The 24,458-nt window shown below is 40.3% G+C and overlaps 1 protein-coding gene and 1 long non-coding RNA gene across 3 annotated transcripts; one reads left to right on the top strand and one right to left on the bottom strand.

The window, feature by feature from the left end:
* The first annotated feature begins 512 nt into the window (after window positions 1-512).
* Window positions 513-8,432, top strand: Cd69 (Cd69 molecule). Of its 2 annotated transcripts, none has more exons than NM_134327.2 (5): window positions 513-640; window positions 4,430-4,552; window positions 5,561-5,760; window positions 6,056-6,159; window positions 7,383-8,431. In NM_134327.2, the coding sequence occupies exons 1-5, from the start codon at window positions 577-579 to the stop codon at window positions 7,489-7,491; spliced, it is 600 nt and encodes a 199-aa protein (NP_599154.1). In that variant the 5' UTR covers window positions 513-576; the 3' UTR covers window positions 7,492-8,431. The 2 variants fall into 2 exon arrangements, with proteins under 2 accessions (NP_599154.1, XP_087512421.1); XM_087656295.1 differs by lacking the exon at window positions 513-640 and adding an exon at window positions 3,627-3,827 and having other exon boundaries at window positions 7,383-8,432.
* A 12,008-nt stretch (window positions 8,433-20,440) lies between these two features.
* LOC147995090 (uncharacterized) lies at window positions 20,441-24,392 on the bottom strand. Its single transcript, XR_015687093.1, has 4 exons — window positions 23,663-24,392; window positions 23,187-23,316; window positions 22,396-22,732; window positions 20,441-22,279 (listed from the first exon to the last, which is right to left on the bottom strand). It is a non-coding gene; the product is annotated as an uncharacterized LOC147995090 (long non-coding RNA).
* Window positions 24,393-24,458: the final 66 nt, after the last annotated feature.

The following is a 24,458-nucleotide window of genomic DNA, read 5'->3' as shown; positions in this document are numbered from 1 at the left end:
AATCTCTAATCAACAGTACATCTGGCCACCAACACCATCTGGAACATAACTGGTTGGTATTCAACAAATACAGTAGCTACCTACAGATTTGAAGAAATGAATGCAAGGGAATCCGTGAAAAAGCTTACTCTCTCTCTTCCAGTGCTCTTCCAGATCGGATACAGCAATCTCTTAGCTTTTAGTTAAACTTTTACCTCCTTGTTTAGAGTATGCCAATTTCCTAAGTTATTTGTGTTTTCTAAAAGCTTGTGGAAGGATGTCTTCGATTTTGGGAAAATCCCATTTGTCTCTCCCTCTTGAAGCTACAGTTGTGAGAAAGCACATTTCAGACAGCAGGGAAAACCCGCAGCTCACCACAACACATGGTGAGGTGTCTAGGGCACTGAAGCAAAAATTAAAGAGAACTGGCAGAGTTGAGAGAGTACAGGGTAGGAGGAAGGGGTGGAGCCTGCCTAATTGAGTATAAAGGCTGAAACCCTCAGAGATCAAGACACTGAACAAGACAGGTCCATCTAGGGCACACCATAGACCACTTGAGATTCACCGGGGATCTTAAGGGAGAAATTTTTTTAAAGGATGAATTCTGAAGAGTGTTCCATAACAGAAAATAGCTCTTCACATCTGGAGAGAGGGCAGAGGGGTAAGTCATGTGATTTCTTACATTCTGGTATGATCTCTACATTTGATGTATGGAATAGAGTAGAGAATGGAGAGATTGTTGGAGGACTTGGTTATGTTCTATTTCAGTCAGTCATTAAAAGAGAAACCGGGCATAGGTAAATACCTCTCTGGCTATTCAAAGACAAAATACTTGTATGAGAGGGAGCTATATGAATTTTGGAAGATCTTGAAAAGACTTTTTCTTTGAATTAATTTGTATCATCTCAACTTTTAGATTTATATGGGATGTGATCTGACTTAACCTACTTACCTTCTATCATTTTCACATACCCACCTGTGCATAATCAGTGTGTCTTACCCTTCTCTTTAGGAATAACTCTATTTACCACATGAAGAGTTACGTTCTTCCTCTTCCCTTGTACATTTGCCTGCTTTCTGTGTGTCTTGCCTCTCTGGTGTTCTCCTCATGAATCTTCCAGGTGGTGGTAGCATTCAGGTCTCTATCTAGGCTCAGAGAAAACAGCATTACACACACTGAACATTTGCAGTGTCATGCGGTGATTCATTAGAACGTAAGACTGTCATTAAAGTGTCATCTTCTGCAGCGACCTATGGAACCCCTTCCTTCCATTTTGTTCTCTTTCTCTCCTCCAATGCATCACTTTGAATTCTACAACTATACATTTTTTCTTCATTTTTATAAAAACATGATCACCCTTCACATTTCTGTCTCTTCTGTCTGTGCTACACACTTTATGCTTCCTGTTGTCAGAATTTTCCCATTCTGTTTATATCTGAGTGGTGAGTAGCCCTCAAAGCACTTAGCACTTGGGAAGGAGAGTTATTTGTAAGCACAAGCTATCCAGTTAATAAAGTGATATGTTATGACTAACAACACCAAGATAGTTGGTGAGGAATGAATTATTTTCTGAGTATTTCTCTGTCAAGTTGGCTTGTTGTAAAAAAAAAAAAGAGAGAGAGAGAAAGAAAGAAAAAGCTTCCACTACCTTTAAAACTCATCCCTTATTTGAGAGCATTAAGTCAAATACATACAGATATGAAGTCTATGATATTCATCTTCAGATACCTAAGTAATCCATACCTGTATGCCTCACTTAAAATTTTTAAAAAGACAGATAATAGATAATAATGAAATTATGATAAATAGTGGAATGAAAGAAGGACCAAATGCAGAAATTGCTGACCTGGCCTGCGATCAGCCCCATTTACCCTTGTATATTTAACCTACGCTGTCATGGCCGTGACCTTAGCAGCACAGAAACAATGGAATCAACAGGTTCCCATTTAGGTGACTGAAAATTGGTAAACAGGTGGATCTGTTTCACCCTCTTCATTAATGTACAGGCCTCAGGAGTGCCCTGGTGTGGTGAGGGAGTGGGGAGGATGTTTTGTTGCCTAGGCAACAAGTTGAACTGTGGTTAGCAATGACCCTTAGTGATGGAAATAAAGTGTCACATGGGAGTTGGTCTAAGTACTCTACCCACCAGGTGGGTCGATGGGCTGAGCTAGCTAAGGTCTAGGGTTGCTTGGATGTGGGTGTGTTTGCTGTGCTTTCAGAGATCTTGATAAATTGCGTTCAAGCAACGTGACGATCATATGTTGAGAAATGAAACTAGAACCATCTCTGAACTTATTACTCAAGCTACTGAAGACTACGTCTGAAGATAATTGTGTATGAGTGTAAAAAGGAAGGCAGAGGGAAAGAGACCTGGGCAGGATCGATAAAGGCTTCTCTTGTACAAGTTGATGATGCTTGCCACATGATGTCTCCTCTCTAAGTTTCTTTGGAATGAAATGTTCTAAGAAAAAAATCCACAAATTCCAAATACAGTCTACAGAAATGATCTTTTAGTTACAAAATGAAATTCACAATGAAAAGTTAAATGTTTTTATGATGAGAAAAATATTAAGATAGTTTCTCACATTGTAGCCAAAGGCTTCAATCTCACTATCCTCTGGCACCACTCTAAGGGTTAGGATTACATCCGTGGAGACTGATTTCCACTGTTAATTATAATCTTATTCAAGGAGCCATTTCACATTAAAGCTTCCATGAGCAATAAAAAAGAACATATTGGAGAATTTGGGAACTTACAAGGGCATTCTTGTAGGGCCACACTGTTTTGAATCTTGAGGGTTCACCATGCAAAAACCAAAATCCAAAATCTAAAGCTAAAAATTGACTTTCCCTCTGCAGTCACCTATTTCCATGCTAAGACAGACATATATCTACCTATCCAAATCCAAATCCTGACATAGAAACATTTATTAGTTAAAGGTACCTGTGAGTTTGCTCAATCTTTTTACAGGGGAAATCACTTCAATGCGTTTTAAAACATTGTTACTTTTCTTTTGATATTTTAATCTATCTTATAAAATGTAATGTTTCACTGTTCATTCTTACATCATCATTTTAACTGTGCTATACTTTATGTACAATGAATGAACACATCACAGGAGTGCAGTGTAAGGACACAACAAATGTGTAGCCACAATTCTCAACAATATTTGAATATCCCTATGACTCTAGGACATTCGATAGGTGCCATTCTCACAAGCATAACTGCAAACACATGTCTTATATCTGACACCACATCTTACTTTGTCTACTCTAAAGTGCCAATTATATGGAAATATATTATGAAATCTTTAATGAATACACTTTTTCATTGAACTATTTTTTAGATTTATGTTGTATGCATCAGGGTTTTATTTGAATTGCTAGAATTATTTTATATGGAAATACCAATAGGCATTTATTCATTCTCATGCTGACAGATATTTGGATTATTTTCAGGACTTGGTCTTAGCGATAATTCTATGAATATTGCTGTGCAAGGCATTTTAAGAACATGTTTTATTTCTTTTAGAGGTGTGTGTGTGTGTGTGTGTGTGTGTGTGTGTGTGTGTGTGTGTAGGACTGTATGGATCATACAGTGGTGTATGTAAAACCTTGTTTTTTATTTATGTCTGTGGAAGTGTAGGTCATGTGTGCACAGGAATCTTTAGAAGCCAGAAGAGGGCACCGGAACCTTTAGAGCTGGAGTGACAGGTGATGTGAGCCAATTGATGTTGATGCTGGGAACCAAACACTGGTCCTTTACAAGAACAGTACATGCGCTCAAACACTGAGGCATCTCTCCAGTCCCTATGTGTACATAACATTGTAAAAAATCACTTTCAAGGTATTTTTCAAGTTTACTCTCAGTATTAATATGTAAAAGTTGGCAATTGTTCCATATCTGCACTAGCATTACCAAGAAGCAAAATCAAGTTTTCAACTTTTTGATTTTATCCTGCTTTTCAATATTTATGCATAAATTGACATTGCACACATTTATTCTGAGCATTCCATCTCCCATAAACAGTAGCTAACCCCAAGGAGACTGGGGAACTACAGTCATTGTACACCTTTTTATTTGTCTCCTACAGCAAATGGGTGTTTAAAAGTCTTATATTGTAGTTAAAAAAATAATGATATGCTTGAATTTGCATAGCTATGAAACATACCCATTATGCCCACTAAATACATGCATAAATTATGTATCTATGTATACATAGTGATATATATACATATCTAACGAAGATACTTTATTAAGTCAGCATTTTACTTGCCTTATCTCTACCCAGCAAGACATTTTTCAAATGCACTCAGAATTTGGTAAAATTGACTAATAATATTTTTATTAGTGGGGCAAGACATTGTTTGATTAATTTCATATTCCTCAAAAAATATCAACTGCTCAATCTTACAGTCTGAATTCACCCCATTTCTTTCCCTTTACAGACCATGGCACCAGTGTACATTTTGAGAAGCATCGTGAAGGATCCATTCAAGTTCCTATCCCTTGTGCTGTGCTCGTAGTGGTCCTCATCACTTCCTTAATTATCGCTCTCTTTGCCTTAAGTGGTGAGTCTGCCTATACTTACAAATCGCCTAAAAGCCTACTAGCAGTAAGCATTCCCATACAGCTGAAATGAATGGGTCTTAACTTGGTCTAGCTAATCAGGCCTTCTGATTGACCCAGAAACATTTCAGACACAGAAACGGTCAGTTTTATGATCAGCGTGAAATACATTCCATGCTCCATGAATGACAGCTGCAACAATTTTAGAAATATTTAAAGTGTCTGACTTATACATTATGTAGATGTGATTTACATCTACATCTATATATTACATCTATAATATTATATATATATATATATATAATTTGCAAATAGATATTTATCTAGAAAAATGCAGACTTTTCATTCATGGTTGGCAGGAACAACAGTATCTAACCTATAGATTAATCTAAAGGTGGCCAATAGTTTTGTCTTTTATCTCAAGCCAACAGTCCAAACCCTTTAGATTACTATGACAGCAAGCAACTCCCAGGCCAGCTGGGGCATCCCGTGCCACCATGCCTGCCAAGGCACATCCATGTCTTTTACAAATAAGAAATGTAACAATTTGAAGAAATACCCCAAGCCTTCCTTCTTACTGTATTTTCTAATCACAACTTTTGCATATAGTATCTTCTGATCACACATTTCCTTCCTCCACCTCCTCCCAGGCTTTATCCTTGCTTTCTCCTTCGCTACTTGAAATGAGCCCTCAATCAACTTCCTGTGCAGGGCATTTATATTCAAAATACCACGTAGAAGTTACAACATTTATTTCTCTTTTTAGCCCAAATGCTATTTTTGAGAGTTTCCCCCCCACTTCTCTGACACTTTCTGACATAATGACCAAGACAGCACAACCCTCTGTTCATGCTCATCCTGTCCTGAGGGACACTGAGCACTGGACAGATGGTAACTGAGGTCTGCTTTCTTCTTCCCTACAAAAGAGCAGAGTGTCCCTTTGACAAGGTTTACCTGCGGAGAGGTTTGGTTTCTTTTGTTACTAAAACTAATGCTCTTCCTGTCCACAGTGGGCAAGTACAATTGTCCGGGCTTCTATGAGAATCTGGAGTCATTTGACCACCATGCTGCTTCCTGCAAGAATGAGTGGTTTTCATACAACGGGAAATGTTACTTTTTCTCCACCACAACCAAGACTTGGGCCTTGGCCCAAAAATCTTGTTCTGAAGATGACGCTACCCTTGCTGTTATTGATTCGGAAAAGGACATGGTAAGATTCACAACCGATCCCATCAAATGCTGTTGTTCTATTTAGATCTTCTGTGGTTCCAATGTATTCTAAGTGAACACTGGGCACCTCTCTCACGTGCAGGGAAACTTAGTCATGGGTGGCGGGGGCGCTATGTGAACAATCTAAACGGTCAGAATGAGAGTCTGCTATTCCCAGTGTGGTTTGATTGCTTAGTTTCAAAGACCAACGATTCCGATGGGCTGATGCCAGATGCAATGACCAGCTTAGCCATGATGCTCCGTCATGTTGTAACCTAACCCCATTGTTCTTTAAGGCGTTTCTGAAGCGATATGCTGGTGGACTGAAACACTGGATTGGGCTGAGAAACGAAGCTAGTCAGACATGGAAATGGGCAAATGGCAAAGAATTTAACAGCTGGTAAGTCGCCAGAAATCTCTATTCTCTCTAGGCTGACACATTTTTTTTTAAAAAAAATTAAATTCCTTTTCTTCTTTCTTTTTTTTTTAAACATTTCTTCCCTTTTCTTCTAAGTTCCATTGTTCACAGTGGTTCATTCTTCTTCACACAGCTCTTACCACTGCTTTTGTGTATATTACGCCCCTTGGAATTATTGAGAGGCATTCTTCATTATTAAAATTTACTCCATAACTCCTTCCAATCCCTTAGATTTGTCCTGGCGAGCACTAATGTGAGCAGTAGTCTTAGTTGGTTTGACATGGTCCCAGGACATGTCTCAGATGGCGGTGAAGTAGTTGCTGGAAAAGAAATGTCTGTTTCACGTCCCTCTCCCAGTTTTCACCCCTATGGGGACAAAGGACAATATCATAGCACCTAATTATGTGTGTTTATGAATCAATTGAAAATTCACCCCCCCCCAGCAATAAAGACACTGTCACTACCTATGATTAAGTCAGACAACGTTTTAAGGAGCATTCTGTAAATTTAGTGTGGATCTTTAACATATGAAAACTCAGAGCTGAATATATTTCTCACTCTCATAGCATTTGTATAATGACTGATATGATATCAGTATTAAGTATTTCTAATATAAAAGTCTATATTTCTAAATTAGTCACTGTGGTACCTGTTTTGAGTCTTGGAACCCAGGAGGCAGATGCAGGTGAATTTCTGCAAACTCAAGGCTAGCCTAGTCTAATAGTGAAGCCCTCCTTCAAAAACAAACAAATTGTATCTCTGGTAAAGGGACTCTTAGCGTGTGTCCCATGGTTGTATACCTGTGGATAGGCTACAAAGTAATACAAGAAAACCACCAGTGGTCTAAATAAAATATCAGTATTTGAGGAAATTAGTTATGACCATGCCCTAAGCCCCTTAAACTGTGCTTCTTGAAAGATCTGTGTGTGGGGGGGAATATGATATTGAACTCTGTTGGGAAATCCACTAAAATGAGAAAAACAGAGCCTTTAACTCTGCCTACTTTCTCTATTGGTGATTCCCTTCCAATGTTGTCTGATGTCTCTACACGTCAAACTGTGGCTACTTGGCTGGAAGTCTTGTGCTTTGCGCTTCCTACTCAGGGAACAAACAGAAATGATAGAGATCACCCCAAAGTTTATTCTCACATAACTGGCTGGAAACGATGAACTGGAAGTAAATCTGAGTGTCTCTTGGTTTGACAGGTTCAACGTGACAGGGTCTAAAAAGTGCGTGTCTCTGAACCACACAGATGTTGCTTCTGTAGACTGCGAGGCAAACTTACACTGGATCTGCAGCAAGGCCTCCCTATGAGGAGGAAGCATAGAGGTATAGGTGACTGTGCCATAGCACCTCAGGAAAGTTGTGTGACTGGATGCTACTCTGTGATTGAGTTTTCCACAAAGACCACACAAACCAACTTTACATCATCCTGGAACTCTTCCAGATAGATAGGACTATGGAACACAAGGAAGAAGACCCAGGAAGGTCCCTTGACCAGGAACTAAAAATGTCACTGACTGACTGGAAATCACATCAAAGATGAGAAGATGGCTATGAAGCCTCATAAATGCACTTTATATTTTAAACCTAGGATGAATACAAATGACTAGTTTTAAAGTCACTATTTATTGCTAAATGACTGCAAAAGCCAGCGCCTTCATGCATTTGCACTATTTGAAGGGGATTCCGTGGTGGTAAAAGATGAATGTAGATACAGGAAATTATTGATGACTGACTAATGATTTTCTTAAACTCCTAAAGCATTCACAAGTAGACCAATGCTTATGAAAACAAGCTTTGCAGTAGCTCCATCTATTAACAGACCTTTGCCTCATTATTTTGTCAATTGTTTCCCCCCAAAGAATAAGGGTGACCTTTTCTTTAACTGCCTCAGAGTAGACAGTTAATTTTCATTGGTACATATTTCTTAGTATCTAAAAATCTCTGTAGTGTGTTTCAAGGAAGAAAAAAAAGCCCAGCACATGAGGAATATTTGTAGAGCAGATTTCAAAGTGTTACAAAGAAAAGTGCAATATGTGTCGTGGCAGATCTCTGTCAGGACATACACCTTGTGGTTGGACCCTGGAATAACTCCCATCTTGTCCCATAACCTGTTTGTGTCTTTTGCAGTCCTTTATCCAAAGTATTTCCCATGTGCAATAAAGTGTTTATGTATGTGATTGTATTTTAAAACCTACCATAAGTTTAAGCTGTTTCTATGTATGTGAAAATAAAAGAACAGACAAACGGTTTCCAGTGGTTCTTGTTTAACCTGCATTCAGGATTATGTCATGTTATAGCGTCAAACTGCCTTACAGGGAGGGGTGTCTAAACCTTTAGATTAGTGCAGTTCACAGACCTCACCAGAGAAGATTCTTTGTGCAGTGGCTGGTGGTCAATGCAAAGTCTCCAAACAGGTCAGAGTGTGGAGAATGGGAGGCTGTGGAGTGACGAGCTACAAAATAATAGCCCTCCTCAAAAAGATTCAGGAAATATCATGGAAGCTGGGGCAGCAAAAAGGTCAGGGAAGAATGGGGCAGAACCATTTTCTGGGCACGAGAGGACCACTGCACTCATGAATTTACAGCTGCTGTGCTTCCAAGCTGCATAAGGCCTACACAGAATCAAGCCAGTGAGGGCATCCTCACTCCTACCTGAGGAGCTGTGGAAGTCGATAGCTGCGGAGAAAGAAGCAGTCAATTCTTATTCCCAAGTACTTCCCTAGTCATTGACTATGCTCTAGGGAATGACCCCCTGTATCCATGCTTTATGGACAGCATTAGTTTTACTCAATGGGATTTATAAAAAGAAAAGGGAAAAGAACATGAAGTCTGGAGGAGTTGGAAGACAAGGTAGTGGGTGAAACACTTTGTATACATGTAAAAAATCCTCAGGGAATAGCTGTAAGCTATGCCATGCTGGAAAGTAGAAAATAATAGAATGCCTGTTAAAAGTCTTCCATGAAGCAAGACCCTAGCTTTAGTAATGCTTCTATACATTTCACACATACAGCTGAAAGGATGCATTCATTTTCCACATAGATTGGATGCTCTGAATCTTCAGTCCACATATCCAAGTTTCTCAAGTCATCTTGTTCAATTCTGTTCTGAAAACATCTTTCTCACTCTATACTTTATTCACATACATTAATTCACATAGTATATGTCGGTCATAGATGCCGTCAAGGGCTATTTCGTCAGGGAAAACCTTTGATCACTCCCAGACAATGTTGTGGATGAATGCTGCAATATCGACCATCCTTTAGTGATGCCTAAATACAGATAACCTATTCAGTATCTTTAAACTGTCATCACCCCATAGGTTTAGACTTCTTCTTAATGAAAAATAACATGAAGTTTACTGGACACAGAGAGCCTTAGTTCCATAGCTACAGGATGAAGCAGGTGGCCTCCTCACCTAAATATTAATTACCAGAGCCTTGTCCTGACTCATGTTGAAAAACGGGCTTGTTATTTGCATGGTGTGGATGTGTAAGTGGAAGAACTACTGTTGAGAGTCACAGGATGAGAGGCAGCTGACCTAAGACTTACTTCTGCTATACACTGGATCATAAACTATATTAGAATTTATAGGTGATTTAACTGAAACTAATTAGAAACTTATGAAAAATGGCCTTAAAACACCACCAAATTCGCAGTAGTCATGTGAGATACTAAATATTAACAATTTACATGGGAAACACTATGTCAACAAATTTTTAGTATTATATTAAGCATTGCAAGCTGGTACAAACACTCTGGAAATCAGCCTGGCGCTTCCTCAGAAAATTGGACATTGTACTACCTGACGAACCAGCTATACCACGTCTGGGCATATACTGAAACATATACTCCAACCTACAACAAAGACACATGCTCCACTATGTTCATAGCAGCCTTATTTATAATAGCCAGAAACTGGAAAGAATCTAGATGCCCTTCAACAGAGGGATACAGAAAATGTGGCACATTTACACAATGGAGTACTACTCAGCTATCAAAAACAATAACTTCATGAAATTCATAGGCAAATGGGTTGAACTAGAAAATACCTACCTCATCCTGAGTGAGGTAGCCCAATCATCAAAAACACCACACATGGTACACATTCACCGATAAGTGGATATCACCCCAGAAACTCAAATTACCCAAGATATAATGATGAAGTTCAAGAAGAAGGATGACCAAAGTACAGATGCTTCAGTCCTTCTTAAAAGGGGGAAGAAAAATATTCATAGGAGGGGATATGGAAACAAAGTCTGGAGCAGAGACTGAAGGAACAGCCACTCAGAGCCTGCCCAACCTGGGGATCCAGCCCAAATATAGAGAGCCACCAAAACTAGACAGCATTGATGAAGCCAAGAAGTGCTTACTGACAGGAGCCTGACATAACAGACCCCCTGAGAGGCTCAGCCAGAGCATGACAAATACAGAGGCGAATGCTAGCAGCAAACCATTGAACTGCAAATGGGGTACCAGTTGGAGGAGTTAGAGAAAGGACTGAAGGAGCTAAAGGGGCTTGAAACCCCATAAAAACAACAATACCACCAACCAGAGCTCCCAGGGACTAAACCACTTCCCAAAGACTATACATGGACAGATCCATGGCTCCAGCTGCATATGTAGCAGAGGATGGCCTTGCTGGGCACCAAAGGGAGGAGAAGCCCTTGGTCCTGCCAAGGCTGGATCCCCAGTATAGCAGAATGTCAGGGCAGAGAGGTGGGAAGGGGGATGGTTGGGGAGGGGGAACACACATAGAGGAGGGGGGAGAGGGATGGGATAGCGGGCTTATGGATAGGAAACTGGGAAAGGGAATAAATTTGAAATGTAAATAAAAAATATCCAATAAAAAAAGAAGAAAGCATGTCTATTTCTACATAGCATACATAGGTTTGTTTTCTAATGAATTTTAAACATGTTTGTGGTAATTGAATTAAAATATCCAGTAACTGCAGGATTCAAGACTGTGGAGTTTATATCCACATTTGAAACAGGCAATAAAATACTTGCGTGATGATGGCTGTGACAGAAAATACATACATTGCCATCAGAACCTTACTGAAGTATAGAACTTCTTTCTTATTATGGTCAAACTTTTGGATAATTTTACAATAAATCTATATGCTCCACTCACCTTAAGTGACTGCTATAATATGAACTGAAGAAAACTATCAGTGTTCTGTGTCTTATTTTGATTTTTCCAGAATAATTTTAGTTTCTTCCTCTTCCGCCATAGGAATAAATGGTAGTTATGAACTGTCCCATTCAAATGTTAGTATTTAGTGATTCAAAGCTTTATCAATCTTGAGTCCATGAGGTACCTCCATGGCCAATAATACTTGCTAAGCAAGTCCAACCACCAGAGTTCAGTCCCCAGAACCCAAGGTAGAAGGAGAGAACCGACTTCCAAAGTTGTCCTCTGACCTCCACACATGAAAAAAATAAATATTTTGCCTTATCAATATCCTAATGTTCTTTTATAAACTGATCCTCTAATTTCATAATTCCAACATGAGTATATAACTGAAGTTAAAATGAGCATGAATCACTAGGGGTGTTGTGTTGGAAAATGTACATCCAGAAAGACAGCTGGAGGCAGTGTGGTTTAGCTTAGCTTAACTTCTAGAAGCAATTTGCCAAGAAATGTAAGAGTAACTAATACATTTTCTGTGATGTGACTCTTTAGAGAGAGAAAAGGAGAAAATTAAAAACATAATCGTTGATGTGCAAGGTCAATTTCTATCAGTAAAATACAGGAAGCACTTACTTGTCCAAATGTAATATGCTGTGATTCTGCTACTCGACATTAAAATATGATAATAAGGGCTAGCAAGATGGCTCCATACCCCAAGGTAAATGTGTGCTCGAACACATGCATCATGCACAGCATATTAAATAAATTATGTTGATAATGAAGAAAATCTGTATATATGAAATGCTGGGGGCCGTCCTGGCAACACAGAGTTTTCTGGGAAAGGTAGCAATGGGGGCGTTGCTGGTTGCAGTGGCAAAACTTGCAATTACAAGGGCAAAATATCTTACTTTTGATAAATTTTTTCTTTCCTTAACTCTGATTAAGAACAAAAATTTCCATTTGTACTGATTAACACTTGATCTTTAGCAGTGGAGAATTAAGTAAAGGATTTATTGCTAGGGGTCTTTTCTCTGTTGAGCCAGCCAGGAGACACTCACTGACCAGGAGAGAGGCTCAGAGCTTGCGAACCAGAAAGAAAATAAAGAACATCTTTTACACAGGCAATATGCACAGATATACACACATTCATACATACACACGCACACACTGGGTGGGCCCCACCATTTTGTCTCATCAACCCCATGAGTGTTTTTGTACCAGTGGCCTCAAATGGCACTAGTTCTTTAAAGAACTATGATTTTGGGTCCTGTTTACCTCACTCAGGATGAGAGTCTCAAGTTTCATCCATTTGTCTGCAAACTTCATGATGTCTTTGTTTTTCATAGGGGTATGGAGTCAGTGGGGAGGCCAAAGTTTATTTGTCTTTGGCAATTCTTCTGTCTATAATTCTTTGCTATTCTAAGGACAAAACCCATTGGTTTCTGGTCATAAACTCTTTTTGTTAGCATCATTAAATTAGAAAAAAATGTATGTATGTATGTATGTATGTATGTATGTATGCATGTATGTATGGATGGATGGATGGATGAATGCATACATGCATGCATGCATGGACAGGGCAGAACCCCTCAAGCCAACAACCATATTTCTTTTCTCTGCCTTTTTATACCTTCTTAGACAAATGTTATTTAGAAAATCACTTCACAGATAAAATATTACATAAACTGGGAGATATTGAAGTATGTTGACAGTTACGTTCAAAGCAGTTAAAAGTTTCATTTGCAACAGCATCCTTTGCCTTACAGAAGCTTTGTAGTTTCATGAGGTCCCATTTATCAATTGCTGGTCTTAGAACCTGAGCCATTGGTGTTCTGGAGATGGAAACAACCAAGATGGCCCTCAACTGAAGAATAGATAAAGAAAAGGTGGTACATCTATCTACACAAGGGAACACTATTCAGCTATGAAAAACAAAGAAAGACATTGTGAATTTTGCATGCAAATGGATGGAACTTGAGAATCTCATCCTGAGTGAGATAACCAGGTCCCTAAAGCACATCCACGTATGTACTCACTTATAAGTGGATATTAGCCATAAAGCACAGGATAACTCATACTAAACTCCACAGACCGAAGGAGGCTGGACAGAAGGAAAGGCACCAGTGAGAATGCTTGGGTCTCTCCTGGAATGGGGAATGAAATGGTCATGGAAGGCAGATGGAGAGAGGGAACTGGGTGGGAGAGTGCACCAGGAAGTCAGTGGGGAGTTTGGTATCTGATGTGGAGTGGGGCTAGGGGGGATAGCTGGATGGCCATGAGAATAAATGAAAATTTGCAACTGATGGGGGGGCAGGTAGGGGGCATCTCCAGGAAGAGAGAGAGACCTGGAATAGGGGAGGCACCCAAGGATCAATGGGGGTGTCCTTAGCTGTGTCTCATAGCATTAGGGATATGGAGCCACCTGTGGCCAGGCAAGAACCCTGGGGGAGCAATAGGAACATCAACGCACCCACAAAACTTTCCACCCAAACTTACCCTGTCTGTGAGAAATTCAGGGATTGGTGATGGAGCAGAGACTGAGAGAACAGCCAACCAATAACTGTTCAACTTGAGGCCCATCCCATGGGCAAGCACCAATCCCTGACACTATTAATAATACTCTGTTATGCTTGCAGACTGGAGTCTAACAGGGCTGTCCTCTGAGAGAAGCTCTATCCAGAAGCTGACTCCGACAGATGCAGATACCCACAGCCAAACAGAGGATAGCACTTTGGGACTCTTATAGAAGAATAGGAGGAAAGATTGTAGTCCCTGAGGGGATAGGAATGCCATAGGAAGACCAACAGAATCAACTAACCTGGACTCTTGGGGCTCTTGGAGATGGAACCACCAACCAAAGAGCATACAGGAGTTGGACCTAGGCCTCTACACACATATGCAACAGATGTGCAGCTTGGTCTTTATGTTGGTCCCAAACAACTAAAGTGGGGACTATTCCAAAAGCTGTTGCCTGTCCATAAGATATGTTCTTCTAGCTGGGCTGTCTTATCTGTCATCAGTGGGAGAGGATGCACCTTGCCTCATGGAGACTTAATATGCCAGGGTGGAGGGATACCCAAGGGGTCCCCACATCCTCAGAGAAAAAGGGGAAGAGGTATGGGGGAACGATTGTGGGAGGGGGCTATCTAGAGGGGACAGTGAGTGAATACATAATAATAATAATAAATAATAATAATAATAATAGATTAACTTAAACACCCTCCAAAAAAACCTTTTCTTCCTAAAATTATTTGAATCAAATCTTGAATTCTATGAAACCATTAATTCATCTAAACCATTAATTCATGAACTTCACCTTTATATTGATCTACAGGAGATTTTCTTGATATGGTGGGCTAATGACTGGCAATCGTGATGGTGTGTAATTTTGACAGGAAAGGCATATCAGCTACAAGAAGCAATCCTGACACCTTGCCTCTCAGGCTCATCCATCTCCAGGAAAGTTACCTGCCAGCCTTAACCTCTCCCAGATGGCTCCTGACAGTGAAAGATTAGGCCTCTTGTTCAACACTACGTGTACTAAATATCTTTATATTTTATATACTGTGTTTTTCTGTTTTCTGTTTCTTCGTAGCTTCAAGTGTTGTCAATCATAAGAAAACCTTTAATTTAAACCAACACAAATATAGATTCCTTAAATGTCATAATTTCATTATTCAAAGCACAAATGTACTTTCCAGTAACAAATTACCAATATTAAAAATGAGTTTGCTTTCAAAACACCTCTGATGCTCAAGCAATGCAAAACCCTTACTACAGTGCTCTCTAGTGGTGACATAAAGCCACTGCACTTTTATTTTAAGTTTCTATGTGAATCATGGTTTTTGTTGGTGATCATGGCTCAGTAGGTAACTGTGACCTCGGCCAAGTCTAATGATCTAAGCTCAACATCCTAGACCTATTTAGTGGAAGAAACGCTATTTAGGAACAAGATTGAAATAGAGACAGGACCAACTCCTTTGGGCATGTTCACATACACAAAAGTTGTTGGTGACTATGGGTCATAATGATACTTGTATGTTTCCGAATCCAACAAGAAGATAAATTTCAAATGTTTTCATCCTAAGTAAGAAAGGCTTTGAAGTAATTGTTATGTTAATTAGCTTTATTTAGTCATTGCACACTGTACAGTACAAAACATTAACTTATACACATCAACCTCATACACATATGTAAACATATCTATAGATTTTTAATTGATGTTTTTAAAAGGAGTCTGTTTTTTAAGATTATATTTTTTATTTATGTGCATTATAGACACAGGAAATCATGTAGGAGGTACTTCAGGACCCTTCCCTTCAGCAACATCATTTCAGTCTGTATGCGTGACTGGCATGGTGTGTTCACCCATGATCAGCTACAGTCACTTTATGGTATTTCCATGCACACCATGACAGTAAAGAACATGTATGTGTGTGAAAATGTAAACTACATTGCTGTCAGTTAAAAGCAATGGATGTAATGAAATTATATGTTGGTTGGTATTAAATATAAACGTGACTGTGCATGCCACCATAGTAACAATACCATGGTAATTAAAATTTGCATCTAATATGCTACACACGCTCACCCTGTGTTATTATCATATTGTACATTGTTACATAGTACTTTCTTGTGTGAATAGGGAAGACTGACAGGTGGATTGGTTTCTGGTGTTTAATATTTCAAATATTTCTGTTGCTGTTGCCTTAAACAGCACAAGGGCTGGGCATTTACAAACTTCACCATGGCTGGCACACTCTCCCCTCGATATTCCTGAATTGTTACTTTCTAAAATCTATATTCCATCTCAGCTACCCCAGACCCAGTGGGTGGGGGCGGGGGGAGCACTCTACCTTGATTCTTACGCATTGTGTACTTTCTCTCCTGCAGCTCTGGACTTGATCTTTCTGCCCCCACCCCCCCACATCACCCCCCACCCCCACCCCTGTCAAGTTGATTCTAAAACCTCCTTCCTGCCATGGTCCCATGCTGGGAAATCTAAAGTCCCTCCTCGGTCTCCCTGCCCAGCCATTAGCCACCACCAATTTTACCAAATAGAACCAACTGAAGGCAGGACCAGGACCTTCAGCGCCTGGACATGCAGATCCCCATGTGATTTTAGGAGCCAAATTAACACAAGTAGTATTACAATGAATCCACAACAAGATGGTGGTGGTGATGGTAGTGCACTCGTCCCTTTGTGCATGTGTGTTTGTGTGTGTGTGTGGTGTGTGTGTATGTGTGTGTACGTGCATGAGTGAGTGTGTGTGTGTGCGTGAGTGTGTATGTGTGTGTGAGTAAATATGTGTGCATGTGCGTGCATGTGCACATGCATGCATGTGGGTGCAGTATCCATGGAGAACAGAAGACAGCATCAGATCCCCTGGAGCTGTAGTTACTCACAGCCATATACCCACTTTGTTACTGGGAACTGAACTCTGGTTCTTTGGAAGAGCATTATGTGCTCTTAACCACTGAGCCATCTCCTCCACAGAAAACAATGTTTTGTGTTGTCTGACTCCTGAGTAAGCATGTGTACACACGGTCATGTCAGCTTTCCTTGGGGCTATCTAAATGGTAAGATTCTTCCTCTATATACCACTATGGGAGATGTTTACATCACTGTGTTTTACAGACTTGATAACAATCATTAGAAAAAAATCCCAAGGCCAAAGACCAAAAAGAAAAACAAGTTTTTGTATTAAGCATTAAGTGGATTTTAAAATGTTCCAATGAGGGGTTGGGGATTTAGCTCAGTGGTAGAGCGCTTGCCTAACAAGCGCAAGGCCCTGGGTTCGGTCCCCAGCTCCGAAAAAAAAAAAAGGAAAAAAAAATGTTCCAATGAACAAAACATTTTTACTTTAATTTTTCTCCCTACTTGGGCATGTGCAGGCACCCTCCTTAAAATTCATTTTTAAGTTGTTACAGTATAGAAAAACTTGAATGGTGATTTCCCATTAGTCTTGTACTTGGTCTTTCATATGACAGCTTTTGTACTTTTTCTCTTTTAAGATTTATTATTTTTAAGTGAGTGGGGTGAAAGAGAGTTTGCTTATACTCATGTGTACAAGTACCTGCAGAGGCCAAAAGAGGGTGTGAGGTCCCCTGGAGCTCATGCTACCAGAAATTATAAGTTTCCCAATGTGGGTGCTGGGAATGGAACTGGGGTCCTCTGGAAAAGCAATACACACTCTTAACCACTACTCTCGGCTCTCCAGATCACATTTGTATACGTTTAAAAGGCAAGAAAAGACCCAAACATAGTAGATTTCATATGTTCTTATGATGTTTGTTTATATTTCATTTGCACTGTGTGTTGAATAACTACTTATTTTTCTCTTTTGAGTACCCATCAACAAACCTATTAGAGAGATTTACATACCATTATTCTTGCAAACATTCTGGGAATTCAAAGGAAAAGAATTGAGACTTAAACAAGTTCTGGGGCCTTCATCGAGACTCTGACTTGGATTCTGATGTCGTCAAGCCCCTCTGTCTCAACAATGTCAAACAATCTCATACCACCTATGTTGATGTTTTTCTTTAACCAAAGCAACCACGGGGAGGGGGAGCATCTTGTGGGATATTATCCCCAAAGCAGAGGCATGCTACAATCCTTACAGCTTAGAAATATGGTGGCTGTAAATACACATTCAACTTTAAGTCTCATCAAATTGTCCAAGCCTTGTTCTGCTGTTTAGATAAGTAATGCGCTTTTCTTAAAGTCCTAGGGTGAATCCAGTAGGAACCCATGCCAGATATGAATGTAATTGATGTTGATAAGATGGGCTTATGGTGTGTGAATGAGAGCTGCAGATCTGCTCAGACATCATTCCAATGCGTTCTTTATTTTCTGTTTTCCTCCATTTCAGATCACATGGGCACCAAGCCTTTTCTCTCTAGGTTTCCTTCATGCTGACCTTACAACTGTTGATCTGAGCTGGTTTGTTTCACATTTCAGATGTGTTTCTTTCCCTTTGTCTATTCTGCTAACTCATCCACTAAGGGTTTGTTCTGTCTTGTTCCATTGAGGCAGGTTTTTACTCTATAGCCCAGCACTATATAGTTATGTGAGTGTTATTATTATTATCATCATATAGGGTTTTTTTTCCCTAAGCTTGGCTTCAAACTTACAATCCTCCTTCCTCAGCCTCCTGAATTCTAGAACATGAATGTGCCACTGCGCCTGATGAGTTTCTGATTTCAATGATTATAGTCATAAGGACTCATGTATTTTCAAATCTTCTGGTTAACTTTTGATGGTCTCTTGCCAAGGGAACACTGCTATTTCTTTTATTCCTTAAAATCTATTAAAAATCACTATTTATAACACATGTGATTATTTAAATTGTTACATTTCTATGGGATCAATTCTGATCTCTTTATTTCCTATTAATGCATTGATATCTTGGCTTGTTTCCTGGAGTGTTTGGTGATTTTCATTTTTGACGTTAGCTGGGCTTCAGTTAATGAAAGTCATTTGTGTTGGGGTGGGGTACAGAAGATTAAACACAAGGCCTTGGGCATGCTGGATAAGCACTCTACTCTTCAAAGGTATCCCAAGCCCAGTCAATGAGATTTCTAACAGAAAAATGAATGGTGCTCTCACACTCAGAGTAGGATATCTTTCAACCACAAAGGGGAAGAAAAAGCTGCTGAACTAAGTACCTGCGGCCTTTCAAAGATGGACCATAGGGCAGCAGATTCACAGCCCCCTTCCAGCACTGGTCTTTTAATTCTAGCCCTACCTTAAAGCTTTAGTAGCCTTGAGGGCAGCTCCACCCTTCATTCTCTCCCATGTATGTCATTCCCCTTATCAGTACTTTCTTTAATCACTTTTTAATCACTTCAGGGATCAGAAATCAAATCCAGAAGCTGGAAAGAACCCAGATGCCCTTCAACAGAGGAATGGATACAGAAAACGTGGTACATCTACACAATGGAGCACTACTCAGTTTTTAAAAACAATGACTTCATGAAATTCAAAGGCAAATGTATGGAACTAGAAAATATCCTGAGTTAGGTAACCCAATCACAGAAAAACACACATGGTATGCACTCACTGATAAGCAGATATTAGCCCAAAAGCTCAGATTACCCAAGATACAAGATACAATTCACAGACCACATGAAAGTCAAGAAGAAGGACGACCAAAATGTGGATGTTTTAGTCCTTCTTAGAAAGGAAATACAGGGACAAAGAATGGAGCAGAGACTGAAGGAAAGGCCATCCAGAGACTGTCTCACCTGGGGATCCATCCCATATGCAGCCACCAAACCCAGTTACTATTGCTGATGCCAAGAGGTGCTTGCTGACCAGAGCCTGATATGGGTGTCTCCTAAGAGGCTCTGCCAGAACCTTACTGATACAGATGAGAATGCTTGAAGCTAACATTGGACTGAGCATGGGGACCCCAATGGAGGAATTAAAGAAAGGATTGAAGGAGCTGAAGGGGTTTGCAACTCCACGGGGGAGGGGGGGACAAAAAAACAATATCAATCAACCCGACCTCCCAGAGCTTCCAGTGACTATACAACTAACAAAAGAGAGCACATGAAGGGACCCATGGCTCCAGCTGCATATGTAGCAGAGGATGGCATTGTCTGGCATCAATGGGAGGAAAAGCCCTTGGTCCTGTGAAGGCTCATTTCCCCAGTGTAGGGGAATGCCAGGGCAGTGAGGTGGCAGTGGGTGGGTAGGAGGGGGAGCATCTTCATAGAAGCAGGGTGAGGGGAGATGGGACAGAGGAAAAACGGGATAACATTTGAAATGTAAATACATAAAATAGCTGATAAAAATACAAAAATAAGAGACGTCAAGTCATAGGTTCATCCAGTTGATGAATAAGTCTGTTTTCATTGTGTATTCTGAGTACAACAGGATTCTGAGCATGTATGGTGAGCAGCCATAACATGGGGTTAGGAATCGCAGTGGACAGGTTGTCAGGGAGACAGTAAAGCCCTACCTCCATTGATTGTCACCAGGAGCTGTTACTCTGGTGAGTGGAACAGTGCAGTGCTTGACTCTCTTGGTGGCCATGTTAAGTTTTGCCAGAGTTCAATGACCCCAGAACCCTGTTATTTCCTTTTTTCTTTTTTTGTTTAAGATTTATTTATTTTTATTGCAGTACACTGCAGCTGTCTTCAGACACATCAGAAGAGGGCATCGGATCCTATTACAGATGGTTGTGAGCCACCATGTGGTTGCTGGGAATTGAACTCAGGACCTCTGGAAGAGCAGTCAGTGCTCTTAACCGCTGAGCCAATTCTCCAACCCTTTTTTTTCTTAAAGATTTATTTATTTATTATATATAAGTACACTGTTGCTGTCTTCAGACACACCAGAAGAGGGCATCAGATCTCATTACAGATGGTTGTGAGCCACCATGTGGTTGCTGGGATTTGAACTCAGGACCTCTGGAAGAGCAGTCAGTGCTCTTAACCACTGAGGCATCTCTCCAGCCCCTGTTATTTCCTTTTGCCAAATGTATAAGTCACCCAAGTAAATGACTACTGGTTTGTAAAATGAGAGAAATGACTGTAAAATTTTCCAGTTAACCAAGACCTTTCCACAACGGGCTCAGCTTAACCAGAAGGACTCCTGGCGTATGAACTATTAGAGCTTAAAATCTTAGAGGCTTCTGTTGTGTAACAAGACATGACTCAAAGACAGCTACATCACCAAAACCCACTCCAATGCAAATGACAACTCACAAAGCTGGGAACCTGGAGCATACTGCACATCTGCAGGCAGGTCAACAGGTTGGAGAGTGTCTCTTCCGGGTGTTTCAGTTAGTCTAAACTCTTCCAAGAATATCTATCTGCTGGTTTCTGCTTCTTCCAGGCAGCGGTTTAGTCTCAGAGTCATCTTTGCAGCTCGGCTTCCTTCTGTCTGAGGTGACTTTCAGCTTTTATTGCTTACTGTGTCAGGGTCCTTGTGAATCTAGTCAGTTTCAGGGACTTCCTGAACCTATTTTGAGTAGTCTCAATCTTGGTAGGAACTGCTGTACAACAACCTCCTAAGGACTTTATAAAAAAACCAATGTAAATAGAAAGTGGAGAGAGAACCAGCATCTCTCCAAGTACACTGCTACACTAGAGAAAAACCATCTCCCAAGAGTATGCCTGCACTCCCATAGCTGTGAAAAATCCGATTATGGCAGAAGATGAGCAAGGTCTCAGGTGGGGCCTGGTACTGTGAAGATGGTCCTGAGAAAGAAATTCTTTCTGAGAGGCAGAAGTGAGGAGCAGGTACAGGTGAGAAGGAGAGAGAAAGCCCAGAGGATCACAATTCCTACTCTTCTGGACTTTTACAATACAACTTGCAATGGCTTCATGTCTCTACCTAGCTTCCTGGAGCCTTTGCAGACGTTTCTAGGGACTGGGTCTAAATTTGCTGCTCATGTGGATCCTGTAATAAAAACTAAGTAATGCACATATTGTCCAGAAGATGGCGCTATGAAACAACGGCTTCAATTATTTCCTTTCTTTAAATATATGTCACCCCAGTAAATGATTGCATGTCTGTAAAAGGGGGGAGAGAAGACTGTACGTGTAAAAGGACCTTTAGGCGTCCCCCATATTATCGTTACGGTTTTTTGAGACACTGAGAGCAACTGCTGTCATCTCTGGACAGCATAGCAACTATAGCATTCTGACACGGAAAGAGAAAAGCATGGGGAAGTGGGGTAGGGGTGGGGACACTGGTATTAAAATAAGAAGACATCAGATAAGAAGCTTAGGAAGCAAAGGAAATTTTAAAGCGTGTCGTCGTTGTCGTCGTCATCGTCCTCATCATCCTCATCGTCGTCGTAGCCATCGTTTTTTTTTTTTTTTTTTTTAATTGCCAGGTGTGGTGGTGCACTCCTTAAACCCCAGAACATGAGAGAAGACAGAGGCAGGGGGCATATCTTTGCGTTCAAGGCTCGCCTGCTATGCATAGTAAGTTCCAGAATAACCAATGCTACAAAGAAAGGATATGTCTCAAAACATACCGGTGGCGTTTTTGTTTGTTTGTTTTTTGTTTTCACAGTGCTGATTATTTGACTGTTACCTCATTCACTCTAGGAAAGCACTCACCATTGTCTGTATCTCTGTTTCAAATCTGGACACAGCAGAAGCAAACTTGTAGAAAAATAAAGCAATCCAGCACGAGTCAACTCATCCTTAAGGTTTAGAAATAAAATGGGGATGTACCACAAGAATTGGAAGCAGGAGTGGGAGTAAGGAAGTGTCCAAGTCCCTTCATCTAGTCAAGCTGTGCTGAAAGAAACTGAAAACTGGGACACGTTTTTGCAAACATCACAGGAGATGACAAAGCAGTCTTTAAAAAGAGAAGCCATTGTGATAGATATAAGATCTTATAAGACAGTACACACGAACAGTGGAGATTTATGACCAAGGAGTGGGTAAGAATCTGTGAACAGAAAAATTAAAAGAAGGGGATATCTGGTTAATCTGATTTTCAAGACTGAATTCAGAACCTCACATTTGTCAGGCAAGCACTCTGACCACATCCTAGTTGCCCTTGAAGGCTTTTCTTAAATAAGATCTATTGCATATGCATAGTTGATTAAATCATTGGCCATTGGTGACCGACTCAATCTCCAGCTCCTTTTCCCTTTCTAGAGTTTAGGGGATGAGGCTGAAAGTTCAAGTCTTCTGATTGCACTGTCAGTTCCATGGGACAGCAACTCCCTTCTAATGCTATTCATGAGCCCACTAAGATCAAACCCAAGCTCAGGACCGGTTGACAGGCACTTGTTATAAACAACAAAAGATGTTTTTCTCCCATTGTTTAGGATATTCCAATGGCTGCCAACGTTCTTGTGCCAAGACCCACAGAGACAAAAACGTAACAAATCTATTACCTCTATCAGGTGGCATACTCCACGTGCTGTAGATGAGGAGCTGAGGAGGAAGCTAATGCCTGAGTATTTTTAGCATTTCACAGTACTGTGGACAGCCTTCACACATGCATCTCCCACAACATATACACAGCTGTAGGATAGAAACAGATTTAATGATATATCTAATATCATGGTGGCCAGGAAGCAGAGACAGGGAAAGGATCAGGATCATAGCATTCATTTTCAAGAGCCCCCTACCCCGAGTGACCTTCCTTCCTGCCATTACCCTCCATCTCCTAAAGCCTAGGTTCTAACCTTTCTAATACTGCAGTCCTTTAATACAGTTCCTCATGTGGTTATTTTGTTGCTACTTCATAAGTGTAATTTTGTTACTGTTACAATCTAAATGTCTGAAATGCAGGGTATCTGATATCCTATACCCCCAAAAGGGATTACAACCCATAGGTTGAAAACCACTGTTATAAAGGGTAACTCACCTCTCTAAATCACCACAGGATGGCTAGCCTTTGGTTGACACCTTGCCTTCTTTTGGCAGTTGCATGGAGAACTTGGCTTTCTTGCAGTAACTATGATATTAGTTGTGCTGGTGGAAAGTGCTGCTAATCTCAAGTGGTTCAAACTTGTTATAAACAAAGGATAGGTGGTCCAGCAGTTAAGGGTGCTGTTTGTTCTTGTAAAGGATCTGGGTTTGGTTCCCAACATCAATGTGGTGGTCCACAGTCTTCCATAACTCCAATTCCAAGGATCTGACCCTCTTTCCAACTTCCAAAGGCACCAAGCATGGATGTGGTACACATATATGCCTACAGGCAAAACTCCCATACATATAAAATGAAATAAATATATCTTTTTTAAAATTTTAAATGAAGATTCAGGGGAGGGATAATTTGTCCAGATCAATTGAGATAATTGTTTTCTCTTTTGCTATTTTATCTTTTATTCTGTTGATGGGATGTGTCATACTGATTAAATTCCATTTGTCAAGCCTAATTTACACCTCAGGGACAAGTTTTACTTTACATTATGATGAACAATCATTTTAATATGTTATTGAATTTGCTTTACTCCTATTCTACAGAGGGTTTATAGACCTATGTTTATCAGAAAGAGTTGCTCATAATTTTCTTTACCCAAGACGTCTTTTGATTAATTTTAGTATTAGGGTGGTGAAACAGAGAATCCCTAGGGCTTGCTAGTAAGGCAATCCAGACAAATGTGTGAGCCCAAGCTACAGTGGCAGCATCTTAGAAAACAAATGAATTGTTGAGAAAG

The sequence above is a fragment of the Rattus norvegicus genome, chromosome 4 (assembly GCF_021556685.1).
Source record: "Rattus norvegicus strain SHRSP/BbbUtx chromosome 4, alternate assembly SHRSP_T2T, whole genome shotgun sequence".
Taxonomy (NCBI): Eukaryota; Metazoa; Chordata; class Mammalia; order Rodentia; family Muridae; genus Rattus; species Rattus norvegicus.
The sequence above is the reverse complement of the archived record's forward strand: the minus strand, read 5'-3'. Positions and strand labels throughout refer to the sequence as shown.